The 25,106-nt window shown below is 33.2% G+C and overlaps 1 protein-coding gene across 1 annotated transcript in view; it reads left to right on the forward strand.

The window, feature by feature from the left end:
• LOC146528130 (putative multidrug resistance-associated protein lethal(2)03659) overlaps positions 1–19,731 on the forward strand; it is a 29,785-nt gene extending 10,054 nt beyond the window's left edge. The window contains exons 2-33 of the mRNA XM_085205018.1: positions 4,397–4,543; positions 5,697–5,759; positions 6,061–6,137; positions 6,514–6,619; positions 7,020–7,124; positions 7,619–7,721; positions 8,312–8,543; positions 8,910–9,066; positions 9,402–9,752; positions 10,433–10,571; positions 10,893–11,054; positions 11,593–11,722; positions 11,899–12,008; positions 12,167–12,292; positions 12,696–12,818; positions 13,047–13,143; positions 13,599–13,749; positions 13,888–13,961; positions 14,373–14,541; positions 14,740–14,866; positions 15,203–15,353; positions 15,445–15,681; positions 16,032–16,138; positions 16,216–16,330; positions 16,482–16,683; positions 16,921–17,107; positions 17,309–17,481; positions 17,752–17,868; positions 18,177–18,273; positions 18,620–18,720; positions 19,092–19,203; positions 19,588–19,731. Of these exons, the coding sequence (XP_085061144.1) occupies positions 4,464–4,543; positions 5,697–5,759; positions 6,061–6,137; positions 6,514–6,619; positions 7,020–7,124; positions 7,619–7,721; positions 8,312–8,543; positions 8,910–9,066; positions 9,402–9,752; positions 10,433–10,571; positions 10,893–11,054; positions 11,593–11,722; positions 11,899–12,008; positions 12,167–12,292; positions 12,696–12,818; positions 13,047–13,143; positions 13,599–13,749; positions 13,888–13,961; positions 14,373–14,541; positions 14,740–14,866; positions 15,203–15,353; positions 15,445–15,681; positions 16,032–16,138; positions 16,216–16,330; positions 16,482–16,683; positions 16,921–17,107; positions 17,309–17,481; positions 17,752–17,868; positions 18,177–18,273; positions 18,620–18,720; positions 19,092–19,203; positions 19,588–19,623 (4,317 nt within the window). The 5' untranslated portion in view covers positions 4,397–4,463 and the 3' untranslated portion in view covers positions 19,624–19,731. The remainder of the gene's footprint in view (positions 1–4,396; positions 4,544–5,696; positions 5,760–6,060; positions 6,138–6,513; positions 6,620–7,019; positions 7,125–7,618; positions 7,722–8,311; positions 8,544–8,909; positions 9,067–9,401; positions 9,753–10,432; positions 10,572–10,892; positions 11,055–11,592; positions 11,723–11,898; positions 12,009–12,166; positions 12,293–12,695; positions 12,819–13,046; positions 13,144–13,598; positions 13,750–13,887; positions 13,962–14,372; positions 14,542–14,739; positions 14,867–15,202; positions 15,354–15,444; positions 15,682–16,031; positions 16,139–16,215; positions 16,331–16,481; positions 16,684–16,920; positions 17,108–17,308; positions 17,482–17,751; positions 17,869–18,176; positions 18,274–18,619; positions 18,721–19,091; positions 19,204–19,587) is intronic.
• The last annotated feature ends 5,375 nt before the right edge of the window (positions 19,732–25,106 follow it).

Raw genomic sequence — 25,106 nt, forward strand, 5'->3', positions numbered from 1 at the left:
TAAATTACGTTAAATAAGAATAGAACCGTTGCTCGAATAGTGTTTAGACTCTCCGTTCTTTAATTTTCGCCTCAAATTAAGACATTGTAAATCAACGCCTTTTTCTTAATAGGGAGAGGAAATGAAAATAATTCTTTCTGCGAATGGGGATCTATTCCATAAGCATCACTTCTAACTAATATTATAAACGTGAATGTTTATAAGTATGGATGTGTGTTCCACTTTTACGCATAAACTACTGTACGGATTTTGTTAAGACTTCAAATGAATAGAGCTTATACAGTAAATAGAGAACTGTAGTTATGCATAGATTTTGTATAGTTTGGATAAAATATAACAGTAAATTTAATCGGGCGAATCCGCGTTCCCTCCACGTACCCTCCTGTGTGCAGGATATAGCGTGAAGCTGATTATTATTTATCTATCCAAAAATGTGCTTGATAACTATGAATCGGAATAATTTATAATTAGATTCAAAACCGATATCGTTGAAAACTAAAAGTCACGGTGACGCTTGCAACGTGTCAGACGACACGTCACAGTGCTCTTTGGGAATTGTGGAAAAATATTATTTCAACCACTATCTTAAAGTATTTGAGTTATTTTGCTAAACGGAATGATTTATCACTAGTATATAAGGGTAAGTTATTGAGGAAGATGCAGGGCACAGGCGTGCGACTGTAAGCGCGACGGTTGTGGGTTCGATTACCACTCGGAGCCTTTTGCCTTTAACACGCGCCTCTAAATCAGCAATCATCAGTGGAAAGTGGGGAACGGTAGTATCTTAATTGGCAACGAACTTAATATTTTGTCTTAACACTAGGTTCCCAGGTTCCTACCCTGTTAAGTGCGGAATACAGCGTTAATGCTAAAATAAGTTATAGAAAGAAAAATTTCATTAAGGACACAGAAAATCAAACTTATAACCTTGTTGTTCTAGCGACAGTTTTTCCTCGAACTGTCGGCTTAATTGCCATCATTAGTGTTTAATGACGTCACACATCGAAAAATATCACAAGGTGGCCCCCTGCCTTTAGAAGATTTATTATAATTAAAGACCTTTTCTGGCCTTTTCATAGTTATAAATATGTAGGGAAAATATAATAAATAATATAAATACGTGTTATAAATATAAATGTTTGTACAACTTTCACACAAAAACTACTAAACGGACTTAGATGAAACTTTGCACTAGCATATTTTACACATCAAAATAATTTGTATATATGGGCCACCATCATTGATCTGTCGATCGAGTTATGTATAAAAAAATAGAACCTAATTAAATATGATCGAAAATGCCACCCCATCTCAATTATATGTCCACTTTAGAAATATTTCATGTCTTGCCTGAGAGGGAAAATGAAAAAAAATGACCCCGATAGGGAGTCGAACCCATAACTATCGCATTTACAGTACAGTAGAAACTCGATTATCCGACTCTCAGTTATACGGATTCGCAATTATCCGGACTACCGGACACGTTAATTATACTACAATGAAACCTAAGGAAATTTATAAATCGTATGTTGGAAAATGGTAATAATTTCTTAGTAAACGTATAACAATTTTGTGCTACATAGGCACAAAATCAGCTTTTCTTTACACATTCGATTATCCGGATTTTCGATTATCCGAATAACTAACGACGACAATTAGTTCCGTTGGCTTGAAGTAAATAAAAAATCGATCAATATATTTTATTTTAATTAAGCGCATAATTTAGTAATAATGTTAATGTAATTTTATCAATTGTTATTTGCATACTATGTTAGTATGTCATTGAGATATAATTACTTTCTAACATTGGAACGGAAATTTAACTATTTAATTGTTTTTATATAAATAAATCTAGTAAAAAAAGGTTTACGCTTTATCCCGAATATACGAGGGTAGACGGAGAGATCCTAGTGTCATCAATCACGTGCCATTCTATAAAATAGTAATAAATTAATTAATAATAATAAACATGAATAAAAAACCATAGCATATTTAAAGGCAAAAAATGTATTGTAACGTAGTTTCACGCAATATAACCTAACCCGCATATAGAATGCGTAACGTATGTGGGATCCCGGTAGTGGCCATTTGTTTAACCCCCATAACATGTGAAACGGCCATAGAGAGGCCGGTAGAGAATGAGAAGTTAGGTCTTTTTCATAATATCTGAAAACTCTGAACTCTGAAGAACTCTGATCTGAAAACTGTTGATAGAGCATTCCCTCGCCTTGGCAACATTTTACATGAAAGTAGTTTTGAACCAATTTTTTCATCCAATTTAAATTCTCGTATATAGTAAACTATAGGCATTTTAGTATAGGCTATAGTACAATCTTGGGCTCGATCCTCACTTGAAGGAATGATGAGCAGAGAAATATATTTTTTTAGCTTCACGCTGTATCCCGCAATAAGCAAGACGTGAAAAGGAAACCTAGTTCAAGCGTCTCAAAGTTAAATGAAACATCCATAATCTCAGTAATTTCGCTTATCTAAAGATATATAGATATAGAGTCCTTATTATATATATCTGGTGCAGCCGTTCCGTTGACAGTACTCGTATCGTTTTCAACGTGATACTGTATTCTCATGAATTTTAAGTAAATATATATTCACGAAATAAGAAGAAAAATATTCTATTAATAATTAAGAAAAATAATTATTATATTATAGTATTTTAGTATTAAGTAGTAGTATTTTATTTTTAAATCTTAACGTGCGTGAAAAGCTTTTGTACAAGCTTTTTTTTAGTGAACTTTTGTATAGAAAGGTGTTTACAGTGTTGGACTAATAATATTACTTAAGTTAGGTAAGTTAGTGTTGTTTTAGTTTTAATAATAAATGGATTTATGTTTATTTATATATGCGCAGGGGCACAAGAGAACAGTCGCCACCTTAGACGCAATGATTATGGGTTAGATCCCCACTCGAGAAATGAAATATTTAATATTTTAATTTCTTCTTTTTCTCAGCTTCACGCTGTATCCTGCATATAGCAGTGTAGGCAAAGAGAACCTCGTGATAAGACGCTCTGTTCCTAACTTTCCGTTGAATTTTAGAGGCATTGCGTGTTGAGTGGCGGAAGTCAACGCCACGCTTTGCCTCGACACCAGAGCGAAGAAATGAAAATATTAATTTTAATAAATAGAGTTTCGAATTTCGAGTGGGGATCGAACCCACAACCAGCCAATTTTGCAGCACTTCATTTCTTCGTTCCAGAATCCCATGGAAAATGTCTTTATACGAACAGAGTGTCTAAGCATTAGTATCCCAGGTTCCCTCTGCTTACCGCTTTTATCGCGATACATGCATCGGGATGTATACGTGAAGCTATTATCGTTTAGTTAATTTTTAATTAGTAGCAGCTTCCCGAAACTTCGTTTGCGTGGACTATAAAACATAAAATTCCATTGGTATTTCCGCGGGAATTTCGGGAAATACTCCCTTAAGCTTCTTTTAAATTAAATCCAGTAAAAATAATAATTTTAAGTTTCTGGAAAAAAAACTTCTTAATTCAATTCTTCGAAACTTTAGGTACATATTATGTATTTATTGGAATTTACTCCATTTCCGCCCAAATTTCCATCGTCGATTCAATTTTAATTGGCCCTGAAAAGATAAAGATAGATATTCAATCATATCTTTGCGTTAACTTATTGTTTTAACTTAATTAATTTCCTGAATTTTAAGCAATATATACACACGTACGTAGATAAGAAAATATCAAGATAAATAACTAATTTTTGTTAGATGATCTTTTATTATATTTTTCTGATATGGAATTCAGTTTGCATTAATTATTTATATTCCGTACATAACGAAGCAGAGGGAATCTAAAAAACCTAGTGTTAAGACACTGTGTTCCTCATTAAGACATTCGAGGCATTGCCCGTTGAGTGGCAGAACTTAACGTTGCTAATTGTCTCGATATATAGATAGAGCAATGAAATGAAATAAAAATATTAAATATTTCCCTTTTCCGAGTGGGAATCGAATCCACAACGGTAGAGTTGAAGCTTTTACTTTTTTACGCACGCTTGTGCCTCTCTACCAGCAGCTTTAAGTAAACACAATCAATAGATACGAGCATGTGCATCGTTTTTGCAACATTCTGTACAAAATTCGCCGCTTAATTAAATTTCGTACTAGGGTACTTCCCGTTGACTTACAGTTATGAAATTTGGATCAAAATTAAAATTAAAAAAATCGGAAAAGTGAAAAATTAGTAGGTATTTCATAGAAAAAAAAACCATTACAAATTGATATTTATAATTTATTTCATATAAAACTACTTCCTATTATTACCTTTTGACCCATAATCTTGAAATTGGTACGAGTGGGCGAAAGCGGAGGATGGAATTTTGATTTTGTGAACCGACCAATATTTTTTTGTTTACAGGTATAAGAAAAGTTTTCAAAAGAAAATAATTTATAATACTAAATATTTGTAAGAGAAACAAATAAAAATGGACCCCGGCTACTTTGACATGGAAAGGAAGCCACACCCTGCGCAGACGGCCAATGTATTCTCAAAATTATGGTTCCTGTAAGTAATATAGTTTTAATTTTTTATTTATTGATATCTGTAAATATGTGTGAATATGTGACGTGTTGGCCACGACCGCTCTGTCAAGAGCGTAACGACTGAGAAGAAGAAGTAAATATATAGTTTTATCGACTCAAATGCGGCTTCGCCCGCTTATACATACGTATTGATATGTTCTAGCCAAATAATACAAATAGATGGGGAACAGAAACATCCTTCCTCCAAAAACATCCTTCCTCACACACTTTCACTTAACATAGCTTCACCCTGTGTCAGTGGCGTAGCTAGGGTATTTGCTGCCCGGTGCGGCTCGGGGAACTTGATGCCCCTTTCCTGTTGATGAGTTCTAAAAAAAAAAACAAACTTATCGTCAACTTTAAACCCTCTTTTTTCTTGATGAGTTCTATACAAAAACAAAGTGATCGTCAATGTTGACTTCTAAAAAAAAAAAAATGTAATCATCGCCGTTGAGTTCTAAAAAACAAAGTGATCGTCAATGTTGACTTCTAAAAAAAAAAAAACCTAATCATCGCCGTTGAGTTCTAAAAAAACAAAGTAATCGTCGACTTTGATGCCCGAAACCGACCGCACCGCTCGCACCCCCCTAGCTACGCCACTGCCCTGTGTTCCTAGCGGGTAGTTAGGGAGAAGGGAGCGGCAAACGTTACGGTCTCTATATACCTATATGGGCTCCTCCAGTGTCATCACCCTCTTCATACATGCCCTCCGGAGGGTTCTCATGCTTTTTACGTGACCTTCCTCCAGTATCTTTGATATTGTGTTTTCGAAGGTCAACCGAGGTCTCCCTCTACCTCTCTTCCGCTCACTTTTCCATTAAATTCCTCATTACACATACAACACAAAAAATTTGAACGATGAAGATTTCCAAATTCCTTCTTTTACTCACCAGATCGACTATCTTACACTACAAATTCATCCTTTACACATCAAATTAACAATCTTTTACTTCTAATTTATCATTTCACACTCCCAATTTACAGTGTTAAACCACAAATTCATCCTTTTGCTTTCCAAATTCACATTTTGCCCTATACGAGTATGTTTCTTTATTACCTTAAAAATCATACAAAAAGTTTATGAAAATTGTATGTATAAAAATGTCAGTAATGTTTAATTTTTCCTTTATTTTCAGGTATACTCGTCCAATCTTCGAGAAAGGACGAAAAGGTCAACTTAGTATATCTGATATGTACAGGTAATCAGAGTTCTAAGGCAAAATTATTCATTAATTACATTTTTTTTGAGCATATCATCTATTTAAAGCTTTAATTAATTATTGAGGCCGTCTATAAACGACGGTTGTGGGTTCGATTTCCACTCAGGGTAAAGATTTATTTTTATTTTTTTGCTCTGGTAAAAAATCAAGGTGTCGTTTTCCAACGCAAAATGAGTAACGGAATGTGTTAACACTAGGTTTACTCTGTCTGCCCTTCTATGGGAAATTAGCGTGGAGCTGTTCTTTTAATTCAAAAATATATTTGAGTCATTTTCTATAGGTGTATGCCTGGACATCGAGCATCACCGCGAGGCGACATTATGGCACAGTATTGGAAGGAGGAAGTGACCCGAAAAGGTAAGCAAATTCAATATTGTGACGTGATGATAATTTTTTTTCATCAATAAATATTTTATTCCGCCATTCAAAACGCAACGCCTCCAGAATTGGGTGGAGAATTGGGAAAGAAAATGTATTTCTAGGAACGAAGTGTTTCCCAGGTGCTCTGTTTATCTTAGGTAGGTACAGTGAAGCAAACAACATGAAGCTAAAAAAATAGATCTTTAATATCCTTAAATTGTTATTATACGTTCCAGGAATTTAACCCTCATCACTTCAAATCCGTCGAATCTAAGAAATCTATTCATGAACTAATTATTTATACAAATAATAATTTGTGTCACGCATCCATGTTTTAAACCTTTTTTAATTGCTTTTTTATTTCTAATTTCAGAAGCTGTAGACAAGACGCCCTCATTATTCAAAACCGTGCTAAGGATATATGGAATTAGATTTTTTACCGTTAACTTCATTTTCTCCCTTATAGACTGTGCAGTAAGGTATGCAAAATAACTATACTAATATTATATTATTAATCTTAGGAACTACTGTATCGAATTGAAAAGAAAAATGTCTTTTTTGAGATGGTTCCATGGTATTTAGAAATGCTAATATGACATGCTTTATCACATTACTCTATCAGGGACCTCCTGATTAGAATGCGATGAATACAAAAACATTCCACAAATATTTGGTTCGATTCATACTATGGAGCATAAAGTATGTTCTTGCTTTGGTAAAAAGACAAAGTGCGCTTAACACACAATATTTCAAAAATTGGAATGTTAGAAACGGAGTGTTTTAACACTAACCTAACCTTATCCCCTACCCTGCTATTTGTGGGATACAGCGGGAATCTAAAAAAAATCATTCAACGATTTCATCACATATTTTTTTTAGATTGACAACACCAATGTGCCTTGAAGGATTAATAAAATATTTCTCACCATCACACTCAGGAATGGCTAAGACAGATGCATATTTGTATGCTGTAGGTGTTGTAGGGTAAGTAAATGTTTTGTAAAGTGTAAAGTAAATGTTTTTTACGAATACTTATAGATCCTTATTACTCGTTACGACAGAATCACAATTTTATTGTCTGTCGAAACCATTTTTGTCAAGGTTGCGTGAAGGTATCAATATCAATATATAATTGTGGGAACATGTGCTCACAACTCTATTATTCTTGTTGACGTCATAATAATAATAGAGTTGTGTCACTTTCAGGTCTCCACACAACTTCATGGCTTATTGAGATTAATAAGCTGACGATATAACCTAACCATAACCTGATCATAAGTGATTTCATAACCTGATTTATACTTGGCGGATTGAAGGTTGCCGGCCCACAATGGGCTTTTTTGATGGCTGGCTTCGCTTTTCTCTTTATTTAAATCTGATTTACTTTTCCCAATGTCCAACCATTAAATAACATTGACTAAAAATATTTGTTAAGCAAAATAGTAATTAAATTCAAGTATTTAACCTTTTTTTTTCAGATTAATGGCAATCAACGCGACAATGATGCACCCCATGTTACTTTTCCTTTTGCATATGGCTATGAAAATAAGAGTCTCATGCTGTTCACTTATATATAGAAAGGTAATTTTATATTTTTGTTTGCATTCTACATCAGCCTGTCCTCATCCACCCGGCTCTTCGCATACAACTGTTGTCAGCCGGATTTCGTTATTAGCTGTCATCACCTAGCTGAAGGACTATCTACACCCTATATTTTTTTATTGAAATGAAGACATTATTTAAAGTTTAATTAAGTGGAACGCTTAGCTCATCCATTTGTCTCATGATTTTCATGATCATGATCTTTTAACCCCTTTCATTTATTAGAGCTTTGGAAGATTCCTGGATTGATGGATTCCTTATTAATTTCTACATTTAAAGCCACAGTTCCGAAATTATTTCAACCAAATTAGTTGTGTGAAAACTTAAACATGATATTTTGAAATGTAGTGTCTCCCACATAACGTCCTCCCTTAACATGTGACATAATTTAATACAACCAAATAACTTATACGGTAAAGTCTCCCTTATCTGGCACTTCGATAGATGAGACATAGTCCTTAAAACAAAATAGAAAAGATCTTTTAAGTAACCCACACTGACATTATTGAAGTATTATTTTCAAAAGTAGTCTTGCATTTAATTAACAATATTTTTTATTTTCTTTCCAGCTCCTGCGTCTCGACGTGGCAGCCGGTGGACAATCCTCGGAAGGTCTCGCGGGTCACGTGATCAACCTACTAACAACCGACGCTCAGAGATTTGACATGGCCAGTCTCTTTATAGTGGACTTAGTTAGGGCACCCATAGAAAGTTTGGTCATCGTATATCTAATGTACAGGCAGATCGGTGTCGCTACTCTACTGGGCCTTGGTTTTCTGTTGTTATTCATTCCTTTCCAAGGTAAGTGTTTTAAACCCCTGATGCAAAACTTATTCCTATGGCATAGAAGCTTCCAAACAGATGAACCAAATTTGATTTATTTTTGTCTGAATCTTAACTTAACTAAGTTAATTTGAGTTAACTTTATATTATGATTCAAGAAAATATGTTCAGTCATAAGAATATATTTAAATCTTTTGTGTTTATTTGCTTATTTTTTTGAGATTTTCTCTTGTTGTCCGCTCTAGTAACACAAGGAAGCGATAAATTTCGCATGTCTAAATTGGGCGAAAGTTAGAGGATGAAATTTAATTAAATTCTCTTTAACTACCCTGCGAGAAAAAGGGTTAAACCTGCTTTTTTTGAAACCCAAAATATTTATTACAGGCTACCTCGGCAAGATCTCATCTAATCTACGTCACAAAACAACAATACGCACAGACAATCGTATTAGACTTATGAACGAAGTGATACAAAGTATAGAGGCTATCAAAATGTTCGCATGGGAGAAAGCCTTTGCTGGTATTATTGGACACGCTAGAAGGTATTCTTGACAGCTTCCTAATCTATATATATAATAAAAATATATAAATAAATTATTAAAAAATAAAATATTTATTGCAGCTTATTTAAATGCACTATATTTCTCATGAACTACTTACTTACTGGTACAAATTGAAAAAAAAACATGTTTTTGTATGAATTAGTCCATCTATCAAGGCTATTTTACATTTTTATGTTAATAAAAAACTTTGGGTATATTTTTATGTTAATCGCTGCAATTAACCCATTGTACCTACGGTGTTAGAAATCCATTTGGCCACGGGAGCTAAGCGAGTAAACCTAGTATTCTATAAATATAAATAACTTCTCTTCCAGGAAGGAAATGAACATAATCAAGAAGATGGCCTGGCTCCGAGCTGTCATGTTGTCCTGCGTTAAGCTCAATACTAAAATTGCCATCTTCCTAAGCATAATGGCCTACATTTCTATCTATGACGAACTAACAGCGGCAAAAGTGTTCGTCATTTTCTCATATTATGACATATTAAAATACACTCTGGTAGACTTCTTGCCGTTAGCTATAACTTCTACGTTGGAAGCCTTCGTGAGTATTAAAAGAGTGGAAGAATTTCTCATGTTGCCGGAAGTTGATAATCAAGATGGCATCGATTTGGTCAATATTAATATTAAAAAATCTAATGGATCGCTTGAGAAAATTGGAAATGGGTAAGAATTGTTTTTGTAATTAAATTTCTACTTCAAGCGTCAACTTTAAAGTCTTCGCGTTTATACGCGACGGTTATTGTTATGATTCCTCCCCCTCGGGGAATGAAATATTTAATGTGTTCATTTCATCGCTCTAGTAACGAAGCAAAGTGCGAAGCAAGTCAAGAACTGCGGAATGTGGGAAATTGGGGAGTGGGAAGAGAAATTCGGATTTTTATGTTCTATAGTTTTCGCAGTTACATGAAGCCACTATCATAATAAAAAAATTAAAAAAATATACAAAGAGCAGTCTTTACGTCCAATTTCGTGTTGAGTGGTGGAACGCCTTGCTTTTCCACAATTGTGGCATTTACAGTCAAATGAACCACCAGTGGGACATAAAATAAATCAATAATAAAATAATCAAAAATAAATTTTAAGTTTTATATGATTCCTAATAGGAAACTGTCTAATCACTTTGATCACTAGGCTATACGTTCTCATGAAGCTACGGTAAAATTCTTATACACTTGTTACAACTTATTTATGTGGTTAGAAAGTTTTTACGAGTGTCCTAAATAAGTACTTCCTTTTTTCCTAAGTGTGGATAACACTTTAATAAAGTGTTATCCACACTTAGGAAAAAAGATATGGTTAAAGTTTAAAATTATTATTTAAAATATTTTGGTTTTATTTTATAGTAAACAAGCTATAAATTGGGATTCGGAATCAACACAGAAACCACCGGTGCTAGTCGGCTTCAAGGATTATTCAGCACACTGGAAGGCAGAAACTGAAAAGGATGAGAAGATACTTGCACTCAGCGATATTAATTTAAATGTAAGGTCCTTTTTTAATAATAATATTTAAATACAGGTTATTTATGTTTTCAGCAAAATCGAGATTCAACTTTTGCAATCTTAATATAGAATTATAAGTATAATAATCTCAATAAATATTGGTTATTTTACTATCGTGGACGTTACAACTAATGTTAATTTATTTAATTAAAAACCTATCCATTCATCATTGGACCAAATGGCACTCGATATATTAATCATGTTTCATAAGTTACCAAAAAGAATTCTTTATTTTTCTTTATTTTCTTAAATTTCTGTACATTCTTAAGGAAACTTACAAAAAAATACATGTTCCTTACAGATTAAACCAGAAACTCTTACAACTATAGTGGGTTCAGTGGGATCGGGCAAGAGCACATTGTTACTAGGGATGTTGAAGGAAATACCTGCGAGCAGTGGATATCTCTCAGTCAAGGGAGTGCTCTCCTACGCAGCCCAAGATCCTTGGCTATTCGATGCTTCGGTAAGGTCGTTGAGAAATAGGGCAAAAAATATTTACCATAGCTACTTATTATAATAAAATATAATGTTTTACACGGGTCCCAGGAAATTAAGATTTATTTTCTCTAATAGAGAAAAAAAAATTAAAAATGTACAAATAAGACAACTTAAATATTAAGCAACTATAGTTGTTTAATGAAATACGCGAAACGCTGTCATGATATTATGTCATACGTCTTCTAAGCAAAATGTCGACTGATAAACGTAATTTGGTAGGTGGTAGGTTACTAACACTTTTAAATTTGAAAACGTAAAATTTTATGTCACTTTATGAATAAGAAAATAATAATAAATGTTTTTTACAATCTAATAAGAAGCAAAAATAATTTTAAAAAATCAATCCGTCAATGAGTCGACTCCTTTGAAAGGCGAACTCCTCATTCTAAAGTCTATTTTCTCTCTATATTCTCTTTCATCTATTTTTGTCGGTTCCTGTTGTCGATGTTATAAACTGATTACGATCTTTGAAAAAAAAATTTTAAACGGTGTGGTATTTATAGGTAAGACAAAACATTCTATTCGGACAACCTATGGACCTCCGGAGATACCAGCAAGTGATCAAATGTTGCCAACTACGCAGCGACTTGGACATCCTACCACACGGTGATAAATCGGTGGTGGGGGAGAATGGTACGTAAAATTGTGTAGTAGATTCGATTTTAATTTAACAACTTGTATTGTAACTAAAATATTAGAAATGTACAAAAATTTGAACGTGGCGGGACTCGGCCAACAACTGTTTTGGGAATCGTCCAAGCGCTATAACTCATTAAACTGTACGTCTTCATGTCTCAACAATTTTTCAGGTACATCTTTATCTGGTGGGCAAAGAGCTCGAGTAGCATTAGCTCGTTGTGTATACCGACATGCTGATGTATACTTATTAGATGATCCACTAGCCGCTGTTGATGCTAAGGTAAGCAAACACGTAGGAAAATATTAGTATATATATGTAGTCAGCTAAGAAACACATTATTGGAACCTTTAATGTTAACACTGTTATACAATGAAATTATATTATAACAACGAACGAACATGTGAAGCTAAATAAAAATCTATTAATATGATACACAGGTAGCTCAAGCGATCTACGCAGAATGTATACGTGGATTCTTACGTAATAAGGCAACAGTGTTGGTGACTCATCACGTGCAATACGCGCAACATGCTGCTAATGTGTGCGTTATGAGATCTGGCAAGGTAATATATATATATTTTTTTACTTCTACCCTCGTCTATTATTTTTCTAGTGTTTATAATTTGAGATCTGTGAATTTGAAGAGTGTGGTCGTCTTGGCGCAGCTCTTTTTTTTGTGAATTTGAAATTAGATTTCTGCAGTTTAATTATAAGGAGAGCGTTCAAAAAAATATTTGTTAATTTTATTAATTGAAAGTCATTTAAATTGTATACAGTTAGTATACACTTTAAAAGAATTTCTAGCAAGTCTTATTCAAGTATTTTGCTTTAGTCAGATATGATATCATTCTTAATATATGCTTATTTTTTAACATTACATATTTATAATTATAAATATGTAATGTTAAAAAAATAAGGATATGTATTATATACATTACATATAAATGTTTTTATCTTCTAAAAAAGATTGTAGCACAAGGATCATATGATGAGCTTAAAGACGGAGTACCAGAGTTCGAGAAGCTGATAGAGATGGGACAGAAGGTGGAAGAAGAGAAGAAAAAGGATGGGGCTAAATCAGAAGCTGTGGTGTGTAAAATTTTAATAAAACTATATTTTATTTAAATTTAAATTTCCCTGCTTCACATGCAATTTTAGGAGAAATTAAGTGGAAAGTGAGGAACAGAATGTCCTGTCCATATCCTCTCTGCCTACCCTAGAATTCAGCAAAAAGCGTAAATCGGCTACTTTTAATATTAATTACTAGTTATCTCCCGTGTTACCTATAATTGGTAATTAAAAGTTTATTTTTTCAAGGATAAACCAAGGCTACGCACTCAACGTTCAATGTCAACAGTATCTCAACAGTCATTCAACATGGATTTGGATAAAAATGTGGACCCTGAATATGAAGGTAACCTTTTTTTTCAATGTACCCACAAAAATCAATGTACACGTAATATTAATTTTCATATTTCGATAATATACACATATTTATATTTAAAAATTAGAATAGCAATTTTCCATAATTACTAGTAATGTATATATGTATGATAAACAAACATACAAGTTTAGTTTGAACTCAAAACTATCCGAATCGTTTGTATCGTATCACAGTGGGACAGCGTCCAATTATAAACGAGATGATTACGGTTTCTACTTTCACTCAGGGTATAAGATTAAGCACGGCGTTAAGTTCCGCCATTCAACACGTAATGCCTCGGAAAGTTTGGCAGAACGTGAAGAACAGAGTATCTTATCATCAAGTTCCCTCCCTCTATCCTGCTGCCTGCTGTGTGCGTGCGTGATGCTGATTATTTATTTTTTAAAATAAAAATTTACATTAAATGAACTCTTCATATATATCAGGTGAAGAACAACACGAGGGTGAGGTGGACCTTAGTGTGTATTTTAATTACGTAAAGAGCGGTGGCGGGAGGATGGCCGTTTTCCTTCTTTGCTCGCTGTTTATACTGGCGCAAGTGTTCTATTCGTCTACAGATCTGTGGCTGAAGGAATGGTAAGTTGCTTGAATTAGATTAGAATTGTTAATTAATTCTTTCTAGCTTCTTTTATTTTATGTTGAATATTATAACTTATAATTGTTTGATATTATAATGTAATTTTTGTATAGTAATGTATAATAAACCTTTTCCAGGGTAAACATAGAAGAGGCTAACAGCGCGCTGAGAGCCATCTATAAGAATGCCACTACAAACGAATCTATACCTTGTAAGTTTAGTTTTTTGAGTTCCGTATTTCGAAAGGTACAAAAGAAATTCTTGAAGATTGCTTTATTGTCCGTCCGCCCTTCTGCTAAGATCATTTGTCTTGAGATCGCGTGGAGATATCAAACTGAAATTATGAAATATGCATATTTGATTTGGTCTACGGTCCCTCGGAATATAGAAAAATTCAAACTTTTATTTATATATAACAATTATTACTTACACATTATATTTAAAATTTGTATCATATAAAATAAGTTGTAACTCCTGTTAAACTATAATCCTGAAATTGATACGAAAGAAATTAATAGATCCAATTTAATACTTTTCATTAATCCTGATAAAACATATTAGCAAAAATATGTAAAAATTATAAAAGTAAAGTATTTCTCTCACATGTTTATCTTTATTGCAGTTAATTTCGAAGACATACCAATAAACCGGTTCCAACTAACGAGAGAGCAGTGCGTCTACATTTACGCTGGATTCATTCTTATCTGTGCTATTTTCACGTGGAATAAGCTGTTTGTCTTCTACAACACTTGCATCAAAGCCTCCATTACACTCCATGACTCTATGTTTAAGTAAGTCAAAATTCTTAAACAGTAATTTTCCTAATTGCTATTTCCAAAAATATTACTTTTGAGGCCAATCTGTCTATATGTTGAGATAGCGGCCGACTGCAAGTGCAATGCGGTTTTAGACAGTATCTGGCGTAGTCTACGCTTAATTACTGATTTTATGAATTTTAATTATATTAATATTTAACAATTTATCTACAGTGGTGTATCAAACGCACATATGTGGTTTTTCCACCACAACCCTTCAGGTCGGATCCTGAACAGATTTTCTAAGGACATGGGGCGAATCGACTCTATGTTACCTGATGCTCTTGTCGACTGTCTTGGGGTAAGTAGAATACTAAATTAAGTATAGGTTAATAAATACCTATCTATACTGCTTCCAAGGCTTCTTCTATCTGCCCGGCTATGTGCCAGAAAACACACCCCAATGCAATCTACATATTATAAAAAGCTTCCTACAATAAGTGACTGATAGACCACTCAAAGAAAATTAAAATTCGTTGTCGTGAATTCTAATATTTGATAAATGTATTAAAACCTTAAAAATACACTTTCTCATATATATATGCATCTTCCTAGTATAGATGGCGATCAATTACAATTTTATTATAAGTATAGATATAGATATTATACGCTATTCATATTTATTTTGTTTTTCCAGTTCTTCCTAGAAATAGTTGCAATCTTGGCAGTAGTGTGCTTAGTGAACTGGTGGCTCCTTTTACCAACTGCTGGTATAGCGTTTATCTTACATATGCTGCGAAGATTATTTTTATGTACAAGTCGGGAACTAAACAGAATTGAAGCTATTGGTGAGCTGATTTCCATAAATATTACCCAAAATAATTATCTACACAAAATTAAGCTATCTCCCTAATCAAGGAAATATTTAATAAATTTCAGCTCGAAGTCAAAGTCTTAACCACGCGGCAGCAACAGTATCAGGGCTAACAACAATCAGGTCAACACAGGCACAGCAACGACTGCTGGCGCAGGAATTCGATGGACTACAAGATTTACATTCATCTGCCTGGACTTTAATACTGTCTACTGGCAGGGCATTCGGTCTTTGGATGGACATGGCTTGTTGTTTGTATCTTGCGGCTGTTACATTCAGCTTTTTCCTTTTCCTTGATGACAGTAAGTTAGTTGTTTACATTACATTAATTATTTTATCACTTTCCATAAAATTTTTTGGTTCTCAATAAAAAAAATATATTAAGTAAAGGAAAATAAAAGCCCTTTATAAATTAATGAATGAATGAATGAAAAGTGAAACTAGATAAGAACGGTACGAACGTGAATATGGAATCTTCCTATAGGAGAAAAAATGTTTGGATACATTTATAAGTACGTTTTTAATTTAATTTTCGTTTCGTTTATTTGAATTTTCTCCAAATGTAAATTTTATCTATTTAGTAGTTTCATTTCTTCTTTAATAGTTTTTTAATCAAATATGTACATTATTTTATATATTTGTCTTCTTGTAGCAAGAGGTGGAAGTGTCGGTCTGGCTATTACCCAAGTTATAGGCTTAGTCGGTATGTGTCAACATGGTATGACACAAACAGCTGAAGTTGAAAATGAAATGACTTCTGTAAGTATTTAACTATTTTCTTTATAAAAATTAAAAGTTTTTTTAAAGATTTAGTAATTATATTGTTTTGTTATTAGGTGGAAAGAATATTGGAATACAAAAATTTATCTCCAGAAAAACCTGTTGATCCTGATTTGAAGGAGATGAGGCGGGAACATCCTACACTTAACTTTGAGGAATGGCCCAGCCAAGGTACGATAGTGCATATCATAATTTTATGAATCTCAAGCGATCGTGACGAAGTGGCATAGAGTCTGTAAACGTCTCTATCTATCGAACTATACAGCTTGAAGCTGAAATAAATGATTCTCAACGTAATATACTCAACTCATCGTTTTTTTAGGTGAAATAGTCTTTGAAGATGTATCTTTAGAATATGAAAGGCCACCGAAGAGTACATCTGAAGAGCCATCCAAAGGAATAAAGATGGATGAACCTGCTTATGCCATTCGTGGTGTCAATTTTACAATCCGCCCCGGTGAAAAGGTAGCAGTGGTGGGAAGAACTGGAGCTGGAAAGAGTTCATTGATTGCTGCTTTGTTCAGGTGACTTTTTTTATATCACAAAATTCTTAACTTTCTTGAGAATTCAAGCATTACCCGCTTGATGGTAAACTTCTATTCTATGTACGGTTACGGGTTTATTACCGGTACGGTAATAGTAGATTCATATTTTTTTTTTAAATTTAATTTAAGAATCAGTTATATTATGGCTATTGATGTACTTCATAACTATCTTCATTCTACACGATCATTAGTAAAATTTAAACTATTTTCCTACAGATTAAGCAAGATCTCCGGTCGTGTAAAAGTGGATGGTGTGACAGCAGAACAAGCAGGACTACGGCGTTGGCGATCAAGGCTCTGCGCCTTGCCTCAACGGCCAGCGCTCTTTGCAGCTTCTCTAAGAGATAATCTCGATCCTGAGCAGACGTACAGTGATGCACAGATACATGCTGCTTTACAAGAGGTAAATTTAAAATAGTAGAACCAGTGGAATATATATATTTGAAATAGCTTTGCCTCCTTACCAGAGGAAGGAAATGAAAATATAAAATTTTTCATTCTAAAATCGAACCCACAACCATCGTGTTTACACTTATATCCCTACCACGACTGGCCTATAATAATAACAAATATAATTCATAAGGTCTATTTTCTGTAATTCCAGGTGGAGCTCGACAAATCAGTATCATCAATGGCAGCTGGTCTATCGACGAAGGTGGGAGACGGTGGCAGCAACTTCTCAAGTGGTCAACGACAACTATTGTGTTTGGCTCGAGCTGTCCTAGCTAAACGTGCTGTACTTGTGTTGGATGAGGCTACTGCTAATGTCGATACTGAGTAAGTTTCTATATAATTTCTCGTTACAATCTAATATTCCAATAGGCGCGTGTTTTACAGTTGTCTAATATGTGAATATTTTCAATTGAGATTTTTATAACTTATAAATTTGACTAATAAAAATGCACTCTATATAAAGGTTAAGGTTAGGTGTGGTTCTCTGCTCCCTCATGCTCTTTTATAAAATTTTGCCATGGCTTAGCTTGTGGCTTGGCCTGTTTCCCTAATTATATTTAAATAGGTGGAAGTTACCAAACTCACATCTTACAGGACGGATAAACACATCCAGAACACGATCCGTACAAAGTTCGCAGACTCAACAGTGCTGACGATAGCCCACAGACTGAACACTGTCATGGACTACGACCGCGTCATCGTCATGGATAAGTGAGTAAAAATAATATAATAATCTAGATATAGTCTGTTAACACGCTATTTCGCAACTTTTAAGTTCTCTTACTACGAGTAGAAGTTAAAATAATTAATTCCCCGAGTGGGGGTTGAATTCAGACCTTGTCCCTATGTGACGTACGGTTTCCATAGTAATACATTTATTCCGAGCAGATCAAGATCTCCGACAGTTGATTTTTATGTTTAAAATTAAGAAGTATTTAAATTATGAATTTATTTAATATTATGAATAATTCTAATACTGTATTTTTATTATTATTTATATATTCATGTTATTATTACAGGGGTACTGTAGTAGAATCTGGTCACCCATACGAACTTTTAACGGGTTCAAAAGATCAGAAATCAGGAAGCAATGCATCTTTGCTGGCGAAGCCTCAGGTACAGAAGTTTAATTATTTTTAAATATAAATTATAGTAAGATTTTGGTTTTTAAAGAATGAAATGAATGCTCAGAAAAAGGCAATGAACTAATATCTTGTAATATGTTTTATTGCTAGGTATGGAATGGATGCAAAAAGTAATGTTTTCCCGACGGAATTAACCGTAATTGCAAACTTAAACCCAAGGCAAAATAGTATTACTACTAAACAGACTAAATAATAAAGTTATATAAACTTTAAAAAAAGTTATCTTCAAATATAACAAGCAGGCTGTGGCTACAATTAAATTAATATAAAACTAAAGTCATTACAATATATGTTAATTAAATTATTCTTTGTTTCAGCCGCCACGTCCGATACCGGAAAAGTCCCCAATGGATGGCCGATATGGACAACCAGAGTCATTACTTAAATTAATAGAGAGGACCCGAACTATTTCTAATAGGTAAATTTATACTATATGTATATGTACGTAACATTTATGTAGCAGTAGCAGGTAGCAGGGTGGAGAGAAATTAGTGTTAAGATACTTGGATCTCTATCTACTTTATTTATAAAATAAAGACCAGGCCGTCCATTTTCTGTCCTTCACACTATATCCCGCACGTAGCAGAGTAAGCAGAAGGAATCTGGGAACCCAGTACTTAGATAATCCCTTCCCTTTAATATAATTCCGTTCCCCACTTTCTCGCCAAATTCTGGAGATATTTTTTAAGTGGCAGAAATGAAAATATTAAATATTTTATTTTCCTCGAGTCACACGCTTGTACCTTTTTTTATGTCTTTATTCCTAATTATAATTAATTCACTTTACAGATCAGAAGTTAGCGATAGCGGAGCTGCAGCTGAGAGCACTAGTATCTTCAAGACATTGGTGGAACAGACCGGTCCTGAGACAGCCGCGTTATTATACACCATGGCAGAAGAGGTCAGTATGCCAAATATATAAGTATCTTCAGTTTCACAATCTTTCTTCTTTAGCAGATTAGGCAGAGAGAACCTGATGACGAGAAACTAAATTGCTCGAGACATTGCCTGTTGAGTGGAGAAACTTAACGCTGCGCTTTCTTTCCAAGGCGAGAAAATAAAAATGAGTTGAGTCCGCTACTCAATCCAGCGGAAAGGGACTAAACGCCTTTTAAAATTATTTGAAGATTTTTTTTTAATATATAGTCAAGTATCACAAAATTAACTACTAAATATATATTAGCGCTTTAAATGCAAATGCTAAATTTAGAATGTGTGTTAGAAAACGTTATAATTTATGACTAATATATTCTTTTATAATCTAAATATATCTTCTTTTTTACAGAGTTACAAAAAAGCGTTAACAAAGAAGACTTCTTAAAATGGCGCTTTGGAAACAAGTATTTATTTTATATGTGTTAAGGTTATATTGTACTTAATTGTTAAATGTTAACAATAATAAAACAAGTTTTATTTTTTATTTTTGTTATACAATATATTAAGAAGACATTATATTTATTAAAAATGAACAAAATATGTTAAAAACTATTAGTATTTAACTTAGTAGTACTCAGTACTTAACTTTTGTCCTGCTCGAAGGATCATATCTTTAAATATAAGCAAAAATGTTTTTTTTTTTACATTTTTTATAATATTTTTAATAAGTTTTTTTAACGTATTACATATTTTGTAAATCATGCCTTCTTCTATATACAATATAATTAAAATTTGCAATACAATAATATTAAAAAACAGAATAACAGTCAATTACTATAAAATATTAATTATATTGTAAAATTATTTATAAATTTATATTTTTGAATTTGTAATAATATTACAAGTACCGTTATTGAGCTAAATGAACCTATATTTTCTTTTATATAATTTTTTACCTATGTAAGACCATAACGTCCAAAAGCGGATTTAAAAAATCTAAGAAATTTAGACATTTTTAAGTATTATTCTAATATAATAAATTCAACAAATTGTAATTCACACTGAGGGTAGAAAAATATTTGTTTCAGGGTTCAGGTCCCGCTACGTTAAAATTTTTGTGTTCTAAAAAAAAAAAGTCAAAATATACTATCGAATACTGCCATAATTTGTTATTGTTATTAATAAAACAAGTGCAATTATAACATAAATAAGTGCCTTACTTATGAAAACTTTTTTTTTTCTTTTAGTTATGAATTTATTGCATGACATTTTTATCACTTTTTGAGTAAATGTTTGATGTTTCTGAGCGTTTATTTATTTAAAAAATAAAGTAATTTAATAATGTATGTTGAGAAAATATGTCTCGTCCTTGTTTATATTATATTGAATAGTCTTCAGAAATCAATAAAATATATTATAAAATAAGTATGTGGTTTTTTTTTTTTTTGTCATATATTTTTCACAATCCCTTTTATGTATTAGCCATATTTGTTAATCATATAAATAACTTGTGAACTGTGTGTACTGTTAGTAGCACAAGCGTGTGACTGTAAACGCAACAATTGTGGGTTCGATTCCCACTCAGATGAATTAATTATTCACGCAAAACAATAATTTTACGCCAGTGCACACGCCACACACGCAATGCCTCTAGAATTCGGCGGAAAGAGGGGGACGGAGTATTTTAACACTAGGTACCCTCTGCCTACCCTGTGCGGGATACAGCGTGAAGCTGATTTAATTTAATTTTTTAGAGAATTATGAAACATAATTAAATTCTTCAATTTTCTGATTAAGAATCATTAGACGGTTTTCCATCGTCAGGAAAAGAAACCTTGTTTATAAGTGTGTTTCATGTGTGATTAAGCATCTACACATGCGTCTACACATACAGGTACATCTACGACATAAATATGAGGTACACTTTTTCTAATTATTATGTAACATCTTTTTATTTATCAAAAGATTCTTCTTCAAAGTGCAAGCAGTTTCCTCAAACATCCACCACCCATTAAAAACTTAAGATCACAATAATTTAACTTCAATGATTTCCATGGAACCTCGGTTAATTTTCAACTTCGCCCTGTCACAGTGACATGTTATAAACAGGCTGCGTAGTTATAGCTCTAGTATTACGACTAGTAGATTCTCAAAATATTTATGGATGGAGGATGTATGTTGCAAACATTTTGTAGCAAAAAAATATATTTTTTTAATATAAGAAGATAAAAAGATGTTACATAAACCCAATTTTGTATTAGTCCAATTATTAAGCCACATGAACAAAATTTACGAGCGGCGTAACTAACGCACCTTGTCTAGCAGAGCGGGGAAATGTTAAAAAGATATCAATCAATCTTTTCCCGAATCGAACTTATAAAAATTGCGTTTCCGGTTACACGTTGTCCTAGTGGACAATAAGATTAGCTTTTGTCCAACTTGTGTGTAGAAATAGAGAGGGCGGGTGGTCCTTGCCCACCCCAGGATAGTCACCTTCAAAAATCTATAACAAAGTAATTCTCCCGAAAAGTTAAAATAAAAACCTTTATACAAGCAAATCAGTTCACAGTTAAAGTCCAGGTTCCCGAAAAAGTCTCCAGAGTCTAGATATGACTCTATGGTAACGAGTTTACAGATTCGCATCCAGAGTAACTCTTCATGGAACACCAAACAACCACCACCACCGCGTGCACCACTGTCCTCCCAAACAAATTAAACAGCCGGAAATATAACAGAGGGATTTGCCACCAGCTTCTCATTATCTACCGTATAAAGTGCTAGATAAGCGTGAACATGAATAATTTATTAAGCAATATAAACATGGGATATCTTTACAGCCTTAATATTTGAAGGTCATGATGATTGTCCACAGTAAGGAAGGTAGCTGGCCTGCCTTTCGCCTGTGGCTTCACCTGTGCCTTTAAATGGAAATAAACAAAATTTGTGTATGACACATGACACATGACACATTCTCAGTGTGGGAACTGGGAAGTAACTCTGACCGCAGGTACATATAGGTTACGTAGGATTTCTTTTTTTTAGTTTCTGGTTGTATCCCACACATGGTAGTAGGGTAGGCAGAGGTAGCTTGGGAACCTAGTATTAAAGCACTCCGTTGCCGTTAAGACAATTCCGTTTTCAACTTTTCGCCGAATTCTCGATGCTTTGCGTGTTGAGTGACAGAACTCAATGTCGCGCTTTGCCTTGTTGCCAAGGCGAGGAAATGAAAATATTAAATATTTCATTCCTCCGATTGGGAATCGAACCCACAATCGCATTTACTTGCCCCCACGGAACGACGACCTCAAAAGGACTATCTAATACAAAAATATTAATTTCAAAGTAGGTGCCTGTGACTTACGAGTTCAAACAAACAAAATTTCCACCTGTATAATATTAGTATAGATATGACAATTTATAATGGTTTCCTAAAAAATATTTTCAATCTTACTATCCTTTTGATGAAATAATTATGTTATTAAAATAGCTTGTTATAAAACTGTAAGTAACGCCATTGTAGCGTTATCAGAATATTTTGGTATGGCGATGGTATCGGGTTCAAGTCACAGATGAGGTAAAGAGAATTTGTTCAACTTGATGTCTCGAATACAGAAGAACGGCGTATCTTAACACTGGATTATCTTTACTCATCCTGTTGATGTAAATTAAGTAAGCCTGGTGGAATCATGATTCCACCAACCAAAGAACAGTATAGTATCTATCCTGTTCTTTGTTATAGTTAGGTCAAGTTTATGAAATAAGAAAAAATAAAACAGACCTGCAAGGGCTTGGTAGAGACCTTGACCATCATCACCAATAAAATATACCAAGACCCCATAGGTATGGTAAAAACTTTTTCAAGGCAGAACGTCAGAATTTTTGGATTTAGCAAGTTATATCAAAAACAATAAGCGGAAAAAGTTGTATATTGTGAATTTTTGCCGAACTATTATGCAAATAAATATTTTTTTCGCCCTCATTTACTTACTTATTAGAATACATTTTTTCGGCTTCATTTAAAAGACACTTACAACTTTTAATATCAGGTTTTTCTGACATCAATGGAAGAAAATCTTGCATAGGTATTTTGACCCAGTTGTTCTCGTCCGATTAGCTTGAACATTTACACACACGACCAGATAGATCCCTTTATAATACAATATTGTTCTGTACTTGAGGCCGTCGTCGTGCAGCAGCACAGCATCTGACTCAAATTATTATGTGCTCTACATGCTGTGTCTCTAGACAGCTCACCTTTGAATAAATAACAGATTTTGAACATTGCTGAGCTTAAATGGGTAAAGCCGTTAAACAATATCTAAGAAGACAAAGGTTCAAACTTCAATTACTGCTAGTTAAATTTTGCAATTAATGATGATTTATTATATTTATAACATTAAATGCTTCAAATTAATATAAAAAAACTTTAACTTGTGATAAAGAAGATCTAATTATGGCTCCCCTATAAAGTAAATTACGACAAATATCCATAATCTCGGCGATGATTTCGATGTTTCGCTTATCTAATGAGATGTGTGTAACGTTTCCTTATTATATATATCTGGTTCATCACCCATTTCTCTTACAGTTGTTCTGTAAAGTTAGTTTAGGCGTATGTCTAAATTAACCGATTCTTTCAAGCCCTCAAGTTATATTTGTTTATATTGGGTATGTTTTTTTAAATATTTTAATAGTAGGGGGGTGTAGAGTGAGTTCCGAATATATAGCAGGTTTCGTCAGTGATTTTTTTATAGAAGAAAATTTGTGAGAATTTAGTGTTGTGATTGAATAGTTAAGGATTGTTTAACGGTTTGATACCGGAAGTAAATTTTAGTTTAAAACAAAGATAGAGAGATGGATTTATAATTTAAATATTAGTGTTTAACTTTTTAACAGATCTATAGAAAGATCGGGTAGAATCTACGTAATTTAAAGCATTATTTATATTAACGTTCTCGAATTAAAAAAAAAGAACAAAATAGCTCTGAATTCTTTACGGCAGTCATGGACTATTGATAAAACATTTAAGTCTTTTCTTATCGCCCCTTTGGTCGATAAAATAACTAATTATTTTAAACTTTTCGATATTTCTCTTTACCGAATTACAGTAGTACATAATATTTGGAATGTGCGGTGTTTAGTTTCGCAATTCAAAATGGTATACCCTGTTTTTGAAGATAAAATGTGAAGATGAATAAAAATCTATGGAATGTAAGACACATTCGGTTTTTTTCTTCATCTCAATTAACTCAGATTTCAGCGGTGCCAACCTTGGCAAGATAACAAACAGATAATAAAAGATATTACTTAACAATTAACAATCGTTGTAAAATTTTAATCCTTAAACAATTGCTACATTTGTGATTCATAACTCATATTTAGAAGGACTTTTGGTATTTGGAGTATCAAGTCTTTTTTTTATGACGCCGTCATAGTACAGGGGCAGAAGCGTGCGGCTGTAAATATAAACATTTTGGGTTCGATTTCCACTTGGGGGAATGAAATATTTAATATTTTTATTTACAAATAAACAGATGCCGTCCTCTGCGCAACGATGTTAATTCTATTCTAATATAACTTCATAAATTTTCAAATACAACAAATTTTATTGTTGTCAGGTATGAGAAGAATTTTCAACAGAAAATTGTAAAGAAAACATATAAAAATGGATCCTGGCTACTTCGATACGGAGAGGAAACAAAACCCTCGTGAAACGGCTAATTTATTTTCAAAATTAGTGTTCTGGTAATAATTTACTTTTTAACCTTAATTTTAGTAAAGTACCTTAGTAGTTAGTAAGTTTAGTAAGTTACCTTAAGTTTAGTAATGGAAAAAATGTCTTAAACCACTGCGCCTGCGCATGTAAAACAAGATTTGAGACAAATACCTAATTATATTGAACTTTCAGGCACACTCGTCCAATATTTG

Source organism: Heliconius melpomene, chromosome 20 (genome assembly GCF_056956725.1).
Source record: "Heliconius melpomene rosina isolate 202511_hmr_F chromosome 20, ASM5695672v1, whole genome shotgun sequence".
NCBI lineage: Eukaryota > Metazoa > Arthropoda > Insecta > Lepidoptera > Nymphalidae > Heliconius > Heliconius melpomene.